General features: G+C 33.7%; 1 protein-coding gene across 1 annotated transcript in view; it reads left to right on the top strand.

The window, feature by feature from the left end:
• Positions 1-16,214, top strand: part of LRP1B (low density lipoprotein receptor-related protein 1B) — a gene marked incomplete at its 3' end in the record, with an annotated part of 133,373 nt that overhangs the window by 39,143 nt on the left and 78,016 nt on the right. The window contains exons 16-23 of the mRNA XM_010087752.1: positions 2,707-2,826; positions 3,859-3,972; positions 4,170-4,319; positions 8,162-8,284; positions 10,074-10,193; positions 11,635-11,763; positions 12,637-12,759; positions 15,604-15,744. Coding sequence (XP_010086054.1) covers positions 2,707-2,826; positions 3,859-3,972; positions 4,170-4,319; positions 8,162-8,284; positions 10,074-10,193; positions 11,635-11,763; positions 12,637-12,759; positions 15,604-15,744 — 1,020 coding nt within the window. The remainder of the gene's footprint in view (positions 1-2,706; positions 2,827-3,858; positions 3,973-4,169; positions 4,320-8,161; positions 8,285-10,073; positions 10,194-11,634; positions 11,764-12,636; positions 12,760-15,603; positions 15,745-16,214) is intronic.

Here is a 16,214-nt window from a genome sequence, read left to right as displayed (position 1 = left end):
GTTATACGTGCTTAGATTGGTTCCTCTGGGACTTTTCTACTTAGTCATACTAACTGCTCACCAAGATGCACAAGAAGAAAATGCAAGCTCGCACATTAAGAAAACCCTGACATTATGTGGATAGAATTACTTATACGTGAACATATTTTCCTTGCAAACTTCATGTATTAGCTGACTTGTATTTAATAAAAAGCATCTCAAATGTTCTCATATTTATGTCTCTCAAAATAAGGAAAAACACAGCTAACTGCTTTCTCAAAGATGAAAAACTGAGTATTTTCAGCCCTCATTTAATAATTTTGGTTTAGGCTTCCATATTTAATAAGATTTTCTCTGATTGTGAATAGAAAACATGAAAATAGAAGTGTTGTAAAATACAGAAATGACTGTGTAATAGATATCTTTCCAGCCAATTTTCTGTTTAAGTTTATGATATCATTATTCTTCACAGTCTTCACAGTCTGCATCTTGCAACAAGTTAGATTCAAAGGTGTCTACTCTCTCATTATTTTCCCAAGGGATTCTGTCCTTATCTGTGTTTTTCTCTAATAGTCACTAACTGAATCACTTCCAGTTTTTTTGGACAAACTCCAACTGAGTTTGTCTGTCACAGTGCCTGAAACACTACTGTGGAAATAATTTTCCTAAATCACTGGGTCACCTTAGTGAATTTATGTATCCTGCACGTTAGGTGAAATCTCCTTGTTACCTGTGTGCCTGTAACTCGTGGCCTTTATCTTTTCCTGTGTATCCATATCACAGCCTTGGTATCTCTTCTGTTTCCCATATGAACAACTTCATGTCACTTCAGGCTCAACCATTGTGTTTATACCTGCCACCTCTATAGTTTTATGAAAGTGTCTACTTTAATTCTTGAAACTCCCCTCTGCCATTTTAATAGAATCATAGAATATCTCAAGTTGGAAGGGACCCATAGGGATCATCAAGTGAAACTCCAAGGCTGATACTGCAGTAATAGCCAAGGTTGATACTGGAAAAAAGAAATTGAATAGCTTTCTTTTTTTTTTTTCCTTATAGAAATTAACACCAACCATCTGAATATAACACCTTGTACATTTTTTTTTCTTCTTTCGTTTTCAATTTGTGCCTTGTTAGCTTTCAGACTTCTTATGAGATAATTGCTTTGATTGTGTCATTTATAACTAATAGCAACAATCCATCAGATCACTTACAGGTAGATAACTAAGGAGGTTGTTTTGTTTCAATGTGAAAAAAAAGAAAACACATCAGACATGGAAGAATCTGGAATATACAAACCACTTCTAGTTACGGGGGGGTGGTCCTTGAATTACAAGTGACAGCTTCAAATCACTGAAAAGTAAATTACTTAGGTCTGTGAATTTCTTCTTTGGTTTCCTTACTAAGTATGTGGTGATATTTTTGTATTTGTGTATGCATCTTGCTTAGACATATGAAGTAATTAAAAAAAAAAAAAAAAAAAAACACAAACCAAAACCAAAAAAAAACCGCAAACCACCAAACCAAAAATGACTCCACAACCAATAAAAACCAGTCAGCTATATTTTTATATGGATTAAACCTCTTTGACTCTAATTTTAGTCACTTATTTCATTGCTGGTTCATGGAAGAAAGATTAAGATTTCATGTAGTTTCTTTTACTTTGTTAGGAGAGTAGGTTAGAGGAATAGAGAGAAAGTCATCTGGGAATAAATAAAAGAAAGTTGTAGCTGGTGAGGAATCTCAAAATACTCTTGCTTGTCAGTCCAGAGAAGTTGTCTTATATATCAGTATAGGTTTGAGGTTTACTGAGCTGATAAAACTATTTTGTAGTTTATTCTACAATATGGAAAAAATATAAATGCAAGATCCAACTATTTGTCTTTCCATGGATTTTCCACATAGTTTTATGAAGCATTTTCCATCAATTTGTAGTGTGACAGTGTATGTTTTGCCTGATTTAAATCAACCATACTGAACTTTTTGCTATACGTTGAAAAAAGCAGGAAGAATGGTGATGCTGTCATGCACTAGGTCATATACAATATGTTGTTTTTCAAAGTTCATAACGTACAGGATGCTGGGCTTATTGAGTAATCTAATGAACATTATTTTTTTTATTATTGTGGTATGACTTCTACAATGGTTCGAGCTTTAGTAAGTAATTCCTGAATTTTCAAGCATATCAATGTACGTAAAGTTCATACATTCTTCAATAGTGTACCTACTATAGCAGAACACATGCAGGTTTTGGTATTGAGAAATCCAGCAACTTTTCTGATAAAAAATTTTATTATTTTACTCTCTAGTTATTCCTAATTTGGTTTAGGGCAAATTTGGTGTGTTTCATTCTGTATGACAGAGTTACTGATGCTGTATGCAAACGTTGTCATATGCCTGACAAAAGTGCATTAAAACAAATGCATTTAAAGCACGTGTAATTTTTACACTATGAGGTAATGAAAATTGTGAATTAAGCTTTCCTTTTCCATTTTTTGTCATTCTTTCATTCTTTCTCATCATGCTTTCTTTTATTATTCTTTATCTCTTTATCAATCTTAAGTTCCTCTGCTGGACAATAAATGAACAATTTCTGAAGTTTTTCTTGTAACTTCAAATGCGTTTTCATTTAAATGTTTTTCTGGTATACTTGTTTTTAATGTAAGGCTATTTTTATTATGTATCAAGAGTCTAAATGAAATTCTGTGCTTGCACTTAACTTTCCAGAAAATAGAGGCTGTCGGAAGGGTTTCAAACCATGTTCTAACCGTCGCTGTGTTTCAAGTGACAAAGTATGTGACGGCATAAATGACTGTGGTGACAACTCTGATGAACTTGACTGTAAAGGTAAATGGCAGTTACTTCCAAGGTGATGTCAAAATATTAGTCTGTTAATACTTAGTATGTAAATAGAAGTAGCTAGAAAGTGCATATAACTTGTTTGGAATTACTGGTGTTGGGATTTGTTTTGTTAGAATTCAGAAACAAGCAGGTGCACACTCTTTAGGAAAGCATATGTTGATATTGATATGAAAATCGATCTTGGTTTACACCTGCAGTCCTCTAGAAGGAGAGTGGGTTTGGTTATGGAAAACTCAGAATATAAAGTTCTGCTTCTTTGGTGAAGCAATAGATGAGAGAGGATCTCTACTACAGACAGAAGGGTTGAAATATGAATGATTTCTTCTCTGCATCTGCTGCACTGTTTCTTCTTTGAAGCAGCTAGTGTTCTATTTCTGTGCTTCTTGGGTGCAAGGCGATGTCTCCATCCTTTGCAAAACTAGCCAGAATTGTTCTCCTTTTTATATCAGAACTGTTTTGTCTTTTTATGTCTTAAAACATGAATATTTATGTATCAGACAATGAATAAAGACTAGCTAGCAGACAACACAAATCCTTAGTTACAATTCAGAAAGATTGGAGGGGAAATTATTTCACAATATATATCTAAAAACTACGTATCTGCAATAACTAGCGTTTGGAAAGCACTGCATGGTTTTTAATTATTTAGGTGAATATGAGTAGAGAGAAAAGCTTACAGGCAAAAACCCCAACCTGGTCTTCCTTGGAAGAAATTTCAGAGATTCATAGATGGTTCTGAATGTGTTTCTTCTTTCCTCACATGTTGATTGTCTCAAATTGAGTTGAATTATCTAGAGAGAGACTTTTAGGCTCAAAAAATATGTTTAAAAATGAGCAACTTATGCTTTCAAGTTCATTAGACCTTATATTTGTACTGATTTTGTGGCTATGCAAGGTACAGTGTGTTCTGAATGCCTCATCCTAAAAGGTAGAAGGTTTAAACACAGTACATATAATATGCATCTAAAGAGTCTGTTTAGGACACAAATTTACATCTTTTACAACCATATGTTATAGATTCAACGTGTGCTTCAACAGAATTCCGTTGTGCAGATGGGACTTGCATTGGAAAATCAGCACAGTGCAACCAGATCATCGATTGTGCAGATGCTTCAGATGAAAAGAACTGTAGTAAGTTCACGTTTGTGCTTCATCGTAGCATCTGTTCCTTGATTATTCCTTGTTATATAGCAGTTAAGTCATAATCATCATTAGTTGGGTACCAGCAGCTGAATGGTCTGCACAAACTCAAGCAAAACTTGAAAAGAAAACTGTCAGGCTCTCAATCTGTGTTAGGTGTGCTGTAGTAACTTACTGTCTCTTTCCAGTTAATACAAACTGCGCTTACTTCTATAAACTTGGAATAAAATCTTCAGGATTTATTAGCTGTAATTCGACTTCACTTTGTGTACTGCCAGAATGGATATGTGATGGATCTAATGACTGCGGAGATTATACAGATGAACTAAAATGCCCAGGTAACTTTGAAAAGGAAAAAAAAATTCTGGTACTTTTGGGTTTTTTTTACTAACCATGTTGCAAAATATTTATTTAGTCAACACTGTTTTATTGAATTATGTTGTTTATGGGGATAAATATAACACCAAATGCAGGTTTTTTACCAATCTATTTTGATAATAAGATTATGCAAATTATTACAAATTACTAATGCATTTCTCTGAAGTAAACTGTAATGTCTGGCTTTCTATTTCCTCAAGGTTATGTCTATCATTAATAATTTTTATTTAAGTAAAACATCAGCCATTAAAATATTAATCTCATCAAGCTTCACTCGAACTTTTCCTAGCTACTACTTTAGTAGATGGTATTTCTTTTATTTTTCACTTTTTTTAGCTTTCTCTGGTATTTTGTTGAGTTCCTTGGGGCAGGCTGCCAGGGTAGAATCCAAGATTATTGCTTCTGTGATTGTTCTGCTCTTCAGCCAGTACAAAGACATCTTGATATGCTTGAGTCCCAGTCCCAGGGCTGAGATTGTAGGCTTTCCGAAAAAGGAAGAGGTATTTACAGCTGGAGATTGTGTGCTTTTCTAGGTTTCCCTGTCTTTTTTCTTCCTTCCTAGGGGAAAGACATTACACTCTTAAACATGTAGGGGGGGGAAAAAAGGTCATAAGCTTAGTGTCTTGGAAAATGAATCATATGAAAAAGTTATTAAAATAGAGATGGGCAAAGAACCAAGAACAAGAACACGTGGAAGAATTAAGAAACAAACTTACTTGACATTTTAAATTCTTATTTTTTCGGCTTCTCATCTGAGAGTTTTTCATGAGAAGGCAGAATTCTAACACAATGCGAACATACGTTTTCAAGATGTATGCATAAATAAATCGTAAGGAAAGCCTCTACTTTCTTGAGACTTTGTGATGTATTTTTTATTAGAATGACTAAATTAAGTGGTAATGAAATTTAGAAGATAACATAAAGTTTTTAATGTTTAAATAGCTTTGCCCTCTGAACCTATCTAGTGGCACTGGAGGGAAAGATCCCTCATGCAGGAGTGTAGTGCTTCTGTGCAAGTTTCTTTTACAGTCTTGAGAAATGCTCATTATCTCCTAATCACAGTTTCAACATCTGCTTTCTATTATTCCATAGGTTTTTTTGGGTTACCTTAAATTCTGAAGCGTTGTACAAAATCAAACTCCTAATGATGAATGAGTATAAATATCTAGCAGTATTCTTAATAAATATTTATTTTTTCATTTGTTTGGGGTTGGAGGATTTTTTGGGGATTATACAATTGTTAACTCCAGTTGTTGAGACATTTATTATCGTATCTAATATTTACCAATGAATTATTCACAATATTAAATCCTTATTTGTAGAGGATGGTGTTTATGCATTTGCTCCTGTATTATTCAGGATGCCTCATTTAAGTTGGAGAATATTAAGTACAATATATAAACATACCTATAAATAAAGAAGTTATAAACTGTATTTAGGATGAAAACACCTTGATGACCACAGGTTTATTGATACATATTTGTAGGGTTAGGCCCATCCTGTCAAATTCTGATCAAACTGAAGACAGCACACTAGTAAAGAAACTCTGCAGATGTCAAGCCTGTATCTCCTCTCCTGCACCTTGAGCTCTTATGCAAAAATTTATAAAATTAAAAATTAGTAGTATTTTTTTGCTCATGGTATTCCTATTACTATCATCTTCCAGAACCTCATTCACTCTTTTAATTTCTAGTCTACATGTATTCCAGTTTATAGCTGTTCTTATGCTGAGAAGGACCTTGTAGTCCTTCAGTAATCATCTCCTTACTCTTTACTTGCAATGGCAAATAAGCCAAAGCACTTCAGAATTCCTGCTTTCAAGACAGGGATATCTACCTGTGTCATCTTCGTCATCTCAGCCTGCGTCTCTCTTGAATATACCAGGCCGATATCCAGTATATCAGATGAAGTCTTAACTTTTGCCTTGTATCAGTGAAAATACATTTTAAATTTTTGTTTACATTTGTTTTTACAATTGACTCACTCTAGATTGTAACTGTCTTCCTGTGACCAATACCTCTCTTTCTTTTAAGAATTATTATTTAGTAAAAATAAATATTAAGTAATTAATAAGTGTTATTAATTAGTAAAAAATAAAAAAAATTATGTTGTTAAATGCCATTCAATTTTTGCCAGCTCAGTAACTAACATAATCTGATTATTCCCATTTAATATTCTGTTTTTCTGTGTGATAAGCCCATTGTGTCATCAAAAGCTTCTAACAGAAGTCTCCTATGTTTTGTGCCAGCTTCATTGGTGACAATGTTACCAGGATCCAGAATGAAACTAGAATGTCAGCACTAGCATCAATCAACCTGACATTAAGACCTTTCATCCTCCCTATAAGCCAGATGCATATTAAATTATAGTTTTCATATCTCCATATTCTTCATTTTAGCAAATAATTCTTTAGAATTTACTGTATATAATGCCTTACTGAGCTCAAAATAGCTTAATTTTCTTTATTTCCTTTGTTTATATGGGTTTTTTTTAACACCAAAGAAGATTTTGAGGGCAGTATGCTTATAGCTTCAGTAAACTAATGTTGCATAAGTAAACTAATGTTGCATTTTATTCCATAGTCCATTTATTTGTATTACTTTGTTTTGTCTTTCAAATGTGTGCCAAAAAGTTCCATCATTTTAATGTGTGACTAATTGCCTGGATCATTCCTCCCTTTACTTGGAAGCAATGCCATTCCAATTCAACCTACATGTGATTTCCTTTGCCATTTCATTCAAAACTGACCAACTTTGGCACATTAAGTTTTTGAGTGTTGTTTCTGTTATGAATATGCTAATTCCCATTGACAATTTTTGTTCATTGTCATTGTTCTTACAGAAAATTAAGGCAAAATATTCATTTAAGGATGGCTATGCTTAGACAGTCTCTAATATCTACCCATTCATTATAGACTTCCCGCTTCTTTCTGTATTCTTTTTTTCTGTTCATACAGTTGTAGAAGTCATAAATATGGTAACTTTAACTTTCTTTTTAAGAGAGACTGGTGGCAGGGGCAAACAAAAGCAGTGTTAATAGGCCCAGTACATTTAAGGAATAATAGAAACCTCGGTAGAGAACTTCAGTGATCTCCAGTCCTTGGAGCTACTGTGTATTGCCTGGGTTTTCCCAGACGAAGACCTTTGAAAATAACATGTGCCACTCAGTAGAGTAATACTTGTGCTCATGTCATGAAATAAATATATGGTATGTCATCTTTCCTCACGTGTGTCTTCTAAGCATTCATAAAAGTTAAAATCTTAAATGACTTTCACGCTCTATAAAGAAAAACGGCAAGGAAGAGGAACTTTTTCATTTGTGGCAAAGTCCAAATCTCTGGCTCCAGCATCAGTGGTATAGCACCAGTTAGTGCATACATTAGATTTGTAGCTTATCCCAGTGAATGTGACAAAAATACTGCCACAATTAGGTTATCTCGTAGATGGTGGCAGATAGATCAAAAAGGCAATTTCTTCAGCTGGTGTAAAACAACTGGCAAAGTTGATCTACCTGAGCTCAAAACCTATAAACTGAACTACTTTACTCTGTAGGTCCTTTTAATTGAGTTTGAAGTTGTGCTCTGATTCTTCTTTAAATACATGAAGTACTTCAGCTCCCTAAATTGCCTAGCTATCACTATTTTCTAATTTGTATGAACACAAATAATATAAATACTATTTTTTTTGCATTTTTAGACATAAACACTTTGTCCACTAGTATTCAGAAGTATATCAGAAATGTATTAGGCTCCTAATCATGCTAGTAGAGACCATTTTACATTACATTCTTTATTTTATCACAGTTCAAAACAAACCCACATGTGAAGAAAATTATTTTGGTTGTCCTAGTGGAAGATGTATTCTGACCACCTGGCTTTGTGATGGGCAGAAAGACTGTGAGGATGGAGTAGATGAATTGCACTGTGGTGAGCATATTTTGTCTCATTTGTATTTCTGTAATTATTAATGTACTTTGGAAATGGAAGGAAGTGTGCATTTATATCTCAGATTGAATCTACAGCTATATAAAAAGGTCTTTAATACTGCATTTTCAGGTTCAGCTCTCTAATACTTCATGCTGCCAATATTTTAAACCCTGTCTCATGCCGGAATGAAAACCCTATAATTTTTTTTTTCTGCTGAAGATATGTTTGTATACAGACTTTTCTATTGCTTTCGTATTTAACACTTTCACTAATTCTTCATAATTCCTCATTAGGACAGTTTTACAGATATAATCAGGTTGTATCAGTGTCTTGTGACCCCAGCACGAAGTAACCAAAATAGACCTTTATGACATAAAACCAGACATTTCTTTGCATTAGAGGCCATACAGATATGAGTATTTAAAGTAACAGCAAAAGTGTGTGAATAAAATACAGCAAAAACTGTGAACCAGGTTAAGGGTCCATTCCATCTCGGATCTTCTAAAATTCTTAAACTCTATCTAATTGATGAGCAATGCAGGTTAGTTTTGCTCGTTGTGAGAGCTGGACTTTTAACTTAAATTTTTATGGATTTTTCTATCTAGATTATTTCTATAATTAAATTGTAGCAGAAGAGCAAAAGCAGTGTCAAGTTTTCCTATTCCCTATTTAAATAAAACCTGAAATTTGTATATTCCTTTTTATTCTTTTTTTTTTTTTGCTTAACTATTTAACATGACTAAAAGTTATATGTTAATTTCTTCATGACCCATATTCCATTAACATGCTTCCATGTTTGGTTTGCAGTTTACATTGTATATGTGCATCTTATAACTTCAAAATTAGGAACTGCTGTGCGCTATGAAAATCGGACGGTTTTGTGTTGACCATATTAATCAAGTATTAACTTAGTATTTTATGTTTCCAGGTTTCATCACACATACATAATTGGATGCAATATTTTAATACGTATTAGCTGATTTTCCTGGGAGAGAGGAAACAGAGTTTAGTCAATTCTTTTTTCCATACTTATCGCTCTTACCCATTTTGAAGTAGTTGTTACAATACTCTACTTTTAAATTCAGATTGCATATACCTAAGATTCTTTTAATTGTTAATGCTAAAATTTCTCGTCATCAGTTAAAAAAAAAATACATTTTATTATTAAAGAAGTCTGGGAAAAGTGGATGATTTGAAGTTTTTAGAAAAGGTCATAATAGTGCGCTTATTTAGAACAGTTGTGCAGACTGGTTTTGAAATGCAGAAGCGTGCCATTGTTTTCAATATATACAAAAGTATAAATGGGACAGCAGAATGCCAACACACAGGATTTTTTTCTTATGAGGAAAAAGAACAGGAAATCTTTTAAAGATGCAATTAAGTACTGCAATGCCAAGAAGAATGCAGTGTTGGAAAATTTGGACTGTGCCTTCTCTGCCCTAATAAGCAGTTCGCTATGGTTATAACAACCATGTGAAATACATAAACCAGATGTATGTTTTTAAAGTGCTTGTCCTCATCCCACTAGCAAATGCTTAAAAATATTAGAATGTGAGTGCTTTGAGGGTTTTACTATTTGTTTTTTTAAATAAATAAATGTATTCGTGAATACAGACTCTTGGACAAACTGGTAACATGCTGACTACCAAGATTAGGATTACACTCTATTTGACTTTTTTAATACACTAGACTGGGAGGAGGTGTGGAGATTCCTAAACCATGCTAGAAAATAGAGGGAACACAGTGCTGTTGTGAACCTAACAAATGCAGTGACTGGTGTCATTCTTAGATTCATCTTGTTCCTGGAATCAATTCGCTTGCTCTGCAAACAAATGCATCTCTAAGCAATGGACTTGTGATGGTGAGGATGACTGTGGAGATGGTTTAGATGAGAGTGATGCTATTTGTGGTAAGTAGACTAATTTTAGTTCTGTATTATATCAGATCATACATACTGAAAGAGACTAAGTGACCCAAGAAGGTGGTGGAAAGGGAAGAAGTACAGCATCTCCCAAGAGCATGTGCTTTAAGGATAGGATATTGGAGGATATCCTCCCCCAGCCCTCTCCAGCCACCAGCTAGATACCTTTGTATGATTTGTGTGTAGTCTATCAGTGAAGATAGGAATGGCATGCCTGCATGGGCAAAAGGAGAACCAAACTCTTCTCCAATTCCCATCCTTGAGGTAAAACCCCTGTGTCACTATTTGAATCTTACATTTCAGTGGTAGGTGCCTGAAGACTCTAAAGTTGTTTTTTTTTTCCCCCAGTTCTTTCTCCTGTTCCTTTTAAGCTTTCGTATATACAGTCATAAGCATTATTGCATAACATTCCTCTCCAAATTCCCAAACCTTAAAATTCCATAAGGAATTGGAAAAATTTCCTTTCATTCTGGGTATCATTTGACTGTGAGTGTGTTACTGAATTATTTTTGAAGGAAAATTGTGTTGTGTCAAGTCATACTGTCACAATTTCAGGAGGCAGATCTGAATTGCAAGAAAAAAAAGAGATCATGATTACTTCAGATTTTTCAGTCTTACAAAATTAATATTTATATAACATGAAGTTAAACTTCATAAGTATCAAAAAATGGCAAATGAGTATCAGTGTACAAAAGTTGCCCTCTCACATAAATAGTACAAAAAATTTTTTTTACTATTTTATTAATTACTAATTAAAATTGGTAGAAACTATAATCTTCTTTTTAGTGAAATGTATTTAACTTATCTAAGAGAATACATTAATTGATGAGTAGCACGAAAGTTTACTCCCAATCAGAGTAAAACAAATCCTGGTATAAAATATTCTTACCTGGAGAAAAACCTGTTTAAAAAGAAATAATAATAAAAAATCAGTCAAATGAAGAATATGTTGAGTTACTTGCATTGGAACTGTCAGACATTTTCTTACTCCCACAACTATTGTATTTGGTACACATTGTTTTCTTCTACCTGGGCCTGACTCATGCGACTTTTGAATAGTTTTTGCCTTCTGGCACAGAGTATAGTGATGTGAGGATTATGCGGTTTACAAGATGTGTTCCTATGTTCAAGCAGTCCAAACATGCAGTCAAACATAAAGACCAAAATTGGTTTGAGAAGTTATTCTGTTGGATAGTTTTCATGAAGGTAAGGTAAATTAAATTTCCTTGGAGAAAATTAAGAGACTGAATAAATGGAAAGAATGGAAGAAATAGTAGATTGTCAAATTTCTACTGTAAAATACAGTCTTAACCAGTATGTTTGTCATACTGTGCAGAACAAAATCATCTTTCAGTTTTATTATAAAATAAGAAACCCTTACTCAGATCAGTTAGAACATGTTCAAGACTCACATGTAATGTTTTTTCAGGTTCGGTGACCTGTGCAGCAGGTACGTTCAGTTGCTTAGGCTCCCATGCCTGTGTTCCCCAGCACTGGCTGTGTGACGGTGAGAGGGACTGTCCTAACGGAAGCGATGAGCTGTCGACAGCAGGCTGTGGTATGTTTGCAGGTTAAACACGTATTGATGGACCACACGTAAGCATACATGCCATGATCCTTCAGTGTTTTAATCAGCCTAACATCCTCAGGCTTTGTTAATATATACTGAGGTACACCAGCTGAAGATCAGTATGTGTGTCACGTCACGGGCATTATACAGCATGTTTGCTAGTGAAAATTAGCACGTTATTGACTATGTACTTCTGTTGCTCTTCCTGAAGAAAATGCTGCTGCATGTCAGGGAGGTGGTACATCAGAAAGGGAAATACAGTTTTGTTTTCAATTTATTCTGGCTAATTGTTCAGATCTTGACATCTCTTGCTCTATAAACTGTTGCTTCCAGTTCTTCTGAGATAAATTTCTATTAAAAGCGTCAGGAGTTCAGTAGCAGTTTCCCTAGGGTGTTTTTTTTTTATGAATGTATATAAAAATGGTATGGGTTAAAAATATTGAAATATGTTCTCTCCACTGGATGCATATTCTATCACTTACCGTTTCTAGGCTGAGTGATATTTTTGAGTATTTACAGATTTTAATGAGCTTTTGTTCAGGAGCAGAGTAATATAGGAAGGACATCCCTACTTCCCAAATGTTCTTTTCCTCAGAGGCAGACCTTAGGTTGGTTATAGACATCATCAACTTCCGAAACCTCTCTGTCTGGGATTACATGAGATTTTAGCTATCTTTACTTCTTCAGCGATCTTTGTGGTGATGATTAACTTTTTCTGCTATTGAACTGTGTGGTGCTTTTTATATGACTCAAAAGTTATGGTTATTTCCATTGAATCCCATTTCATCGTTCTGTAAGAAAATGTCTGTATATCTTAGTGTTCTCAATTTCATTTATTTTTATGTACTGTATTTTCCTTAGCTCCTAATAACACTTGTGACGAGAATGCTTTCATGTGCCGTAACAAAGTCTGCATTCCCAAACAGTTTGTATGTGACCATGATGATGACTGTGGAGATGGATCAGATGAATCTCTGGAATGTGGCAAGTATAACAAAAGTAGAGTAAACAGAAAAATTTCAGACTTAACTCCAGGGCTTTCTGCAAAGTCTGTTACTTTGAGTCACTGTTAAAGAAAGTTCTTTGCTTTTTAATTTTTTTTTTTAAAGTTAACTTTTAAATTATGCGTTAATGAATACAACTTGGTATTACCTTGGAGCTGGAGCTACAATTATAAATTATTTGCTATAGTTGTGACTTACAGTTGATTGCTGATAACATTTAAGAGAATTTTTTTTTTACAGTGTTGCACTGATCCAATACAATTTTCTGTTAGCTGATAATCAAATACACACCTCAGTGTGTGACTAGTGTGCTAAACTCATTATAGTGTCATTTTAGGAAGGGGTTATGTTCTTTTATGAGAAAATTAACTACTTGTACATAGGAGGAATCAAGTTCCAAAACAGACTTTTCAAGATGTTATCAGGATATAAAAATAAAACACCTAATTCACCAAGATTTTAACCATGTGATTTCTAATTTGACTGCAAACTAGGTATCCTGATCATAGCTCTATTAGTTTCTAGAGCTAGACCTTTGCATCTTGATATTAAAAAAAAAACCAAAAAAAACACCACAGCACCTCTTCAGCAGCCAGTCTACTGAATGGGATGAAGTTTGGTTTGAAATATACTCCTAAAAGCTGAATTAAGGAAATCCATTTAAAAATCTAGAATTCTTTTTTCCCATTTGTATCATTGCAAGGTATAGTTTCTTGTTCTTTCTAGAGTATTATTCAAATATATAATAAAAATGGGACTGGTTATTGGAGTAAACAGTTTTTACTTGTATTAGAATTTGCATCTAAACAGATTTTAAAAGTTCACAGTCATTCTAATCCTTAAAAATTTCTTTGATACAAGTTTAGATGCCATTGTCTAATCCTGTCTTTTTAATGAAATCTTAATAACTAATTACTTATAAACAAAAGCACTAATTCAAGCTGGGGAGAGAACAAAATCCATTGTCCCTAAATTGCATCTCTGTTTCTCCTGTCAGAGACAGAATACTGAGCTAGATCAGCCACTATCTCATCCTGTAGTGTGTTTCTTATGTTCTTGAAAATTAAAAAAAAAGTAATTGGGAACCGTGTTCAAGAATATTCAGTTTCATCAAGAAGGTGAAATACTTTGTTTATGTGGCTGATCAAAAGACAAATACAGGAATAGGAAGGATTTTCTAGTTTCAGCTTTCTTTATGTCCTTTCAACCAGAGCAGAGGCAATAGTAAGCAGAAGCCCTTGTTCTGCACATTTGTGATGACCTTTCTGATGACGACATACTTGTGAAATGATGCTGACATGAAGTTAAGCTGTTGGTGTTTAAAACCTTGCACTCAAAGGTGCCTCAGGCAACCAAAAAGCTTCACCTTTTTCCACATCAAGCCAGCCTATCTTCCTTTCAAGCATGACCTATCTAAAAAAGAGAAAACAAACAAAAAAAAACACCTTCAGGAGACCACAGAATTATTTGAATTTCAAATAATGTTTGTAATTGGGGAAATAACCATTTTGAAAATAGTATGTTAACACATTTCTGAATGACATCTGTAGATATACAAGAGGTTTAAAGCTCTTGATGTAGATGGATATCTCATCCCAGACAGTCAAATGTTATGTTTCCATCTGCTATCAGAAAAAAAGCTACACTAGATAGAAGGAAATACAGTAATTTAAAAAAAAAAAAATTAACTTTCTGCTTCTAAAGAGTACAAAGCTATCAGTGCTCATTTCAGATGTTCACAGCTTCAGGACTTAATTCAAAGCTTCAGTAGTTACTATAATTTGGATATACTACTTGGATGAATCAATTTTTTTGAGCTTAAAATCTGCATTTTTTTTTTCAAGAGGAAAGAATGTTAAACGTATTCAACATGATTCAGATTTTTTTCAAAAAAGTTGCAAAATCATTCTTCATATTCAGAATGAGTGTTGCTATGTAATTCTTACTTTATAACTGTATTTACTTCCTTTTCTTTTTCTTGAGTTTTAAACTAAATCAAGGCTTGCTTTCAAGGCCCTTTAAAGGCCTACAGATTATTTGAGACAGAATTTATACACATAGAATATAGGAAAAATTACACTTTTCCAAACAGGAACATACGTTTTTTCAGTCGGCTTAGTGTAATGAATCTTACAAGTAAATATCTTACAAATAGAAGGTGATTTTCCCCTGGGAATTTTTCGACTTTCTGTTTCAAAACTGAATAGAAAAAACCTACATTTGTGCTGACCATTCTAAATTTTTCTACTGCTTTGTTGTTTTTGAACTCTAGGTTAAACAGCTGTGTTCTAAGAAGCAAATGTATGTCTGTGGTTTCTTTACTTCATTATATATTATAATTTTCTATTAGAAATCCACTTTGAAAATTTATACATTTTATATAGAGAGAGAGAGAGAGTTTATGGTCTTAGAAAATGTGTGTTTAGTGTGGTTAAAATGATTAATGTTCTGTGTTTTTTAAAGGGAAAGCATGTAGCAGTAAGCATATTGTAAAAATATTTTCTGTGTATAGTAATTTCTAAAGTGTCTATTAGAAAGCTATTTCCTAATAATAACAGAAAGTTAAATTACACCTAATAGAAAGCATACTGGTTATTGAGAGCTGCATAAATATGTCATACATATGTGGGAATTGGTTTTTGACTATACTTTGCTGCATAAGAGACATTTGATTTCTCTTTTGGTAGACACACGTATAAACATTTAACACTTTGTATCTCTTTACAGAAAAAAATATATTTTTACTTACATTGCTATATATAGGCAAAATTTCATGTCAAAATTGTGAAGCAAAGTATGAAGTCACTGATTACTATATTTCCAGGGTATCGTCACTGTCGTCCTGGAGAGTTCACTTGTGCTGATGGAAGATGCCTGTTAAATTCCCAGTGGCAATGTGATGGTGATTTTGACTGCCCAGACCATTCTGATGAAGCACCTATAAACATAAAATGCAAAAGTTCAGGTTTGTATTTAATTTTTTGAATAACTTGTGTGACCTTTCTTTTTGGAAAGGAATGGTTTAGGACTGTAGCTAGGCAGATAAAAACTCGTAGCTGAATTCTCCAGTACTTTCATGGTGCTATTCCCTATGTCTTGAAAGGAAAATGTGTTGTCAGTCCTCAGCATCCAAAACCTCACCCTACAAAGTTCAAGCCATCAGTTCCTGTGGTGTAAGATGGCTGCTAGTTCGCTAGTGTATAAATTCTGTTAGTACTAAAATAAGACAATATTAACGTAATTATTGGCAAAGTGCTTGCCCTGAAAATGTTAAATATATTTAATATGCTCATCCCACCGAAGTAGATCACACAAAAGGGGATGTTAGGTTGTTCTTGCTATATTAAGAACTGGTCTATTTTTCTTAGCAAATCACTGACCAAATGTGATTTGTTTTATTGATATTTTCTACTTGCATAAGTTTGCTGAGGTCTG

This window comes from Pterocles gutturalis, unplaced genomic scaffold (genome assembly GCF_000699245.1).
Source record: "Pterocles gutturalis isolate BGI_N339 unplaced genomic scaffold, ASM69924v1 scaffold27716, whole genome shotgun sequence".
NCBI classification, from domain to species: domain Eukaryota; kingdom Metazoa; phylum Chordata; class Aves; order Pterocliformes; family Pteroclidae; genus Pterocles; species Pterocles gutturalis.
Note: the sequence above shows the minus strand (reverse complement) of the source record. Positions and strands in the feature narration are given on the sequence as shown.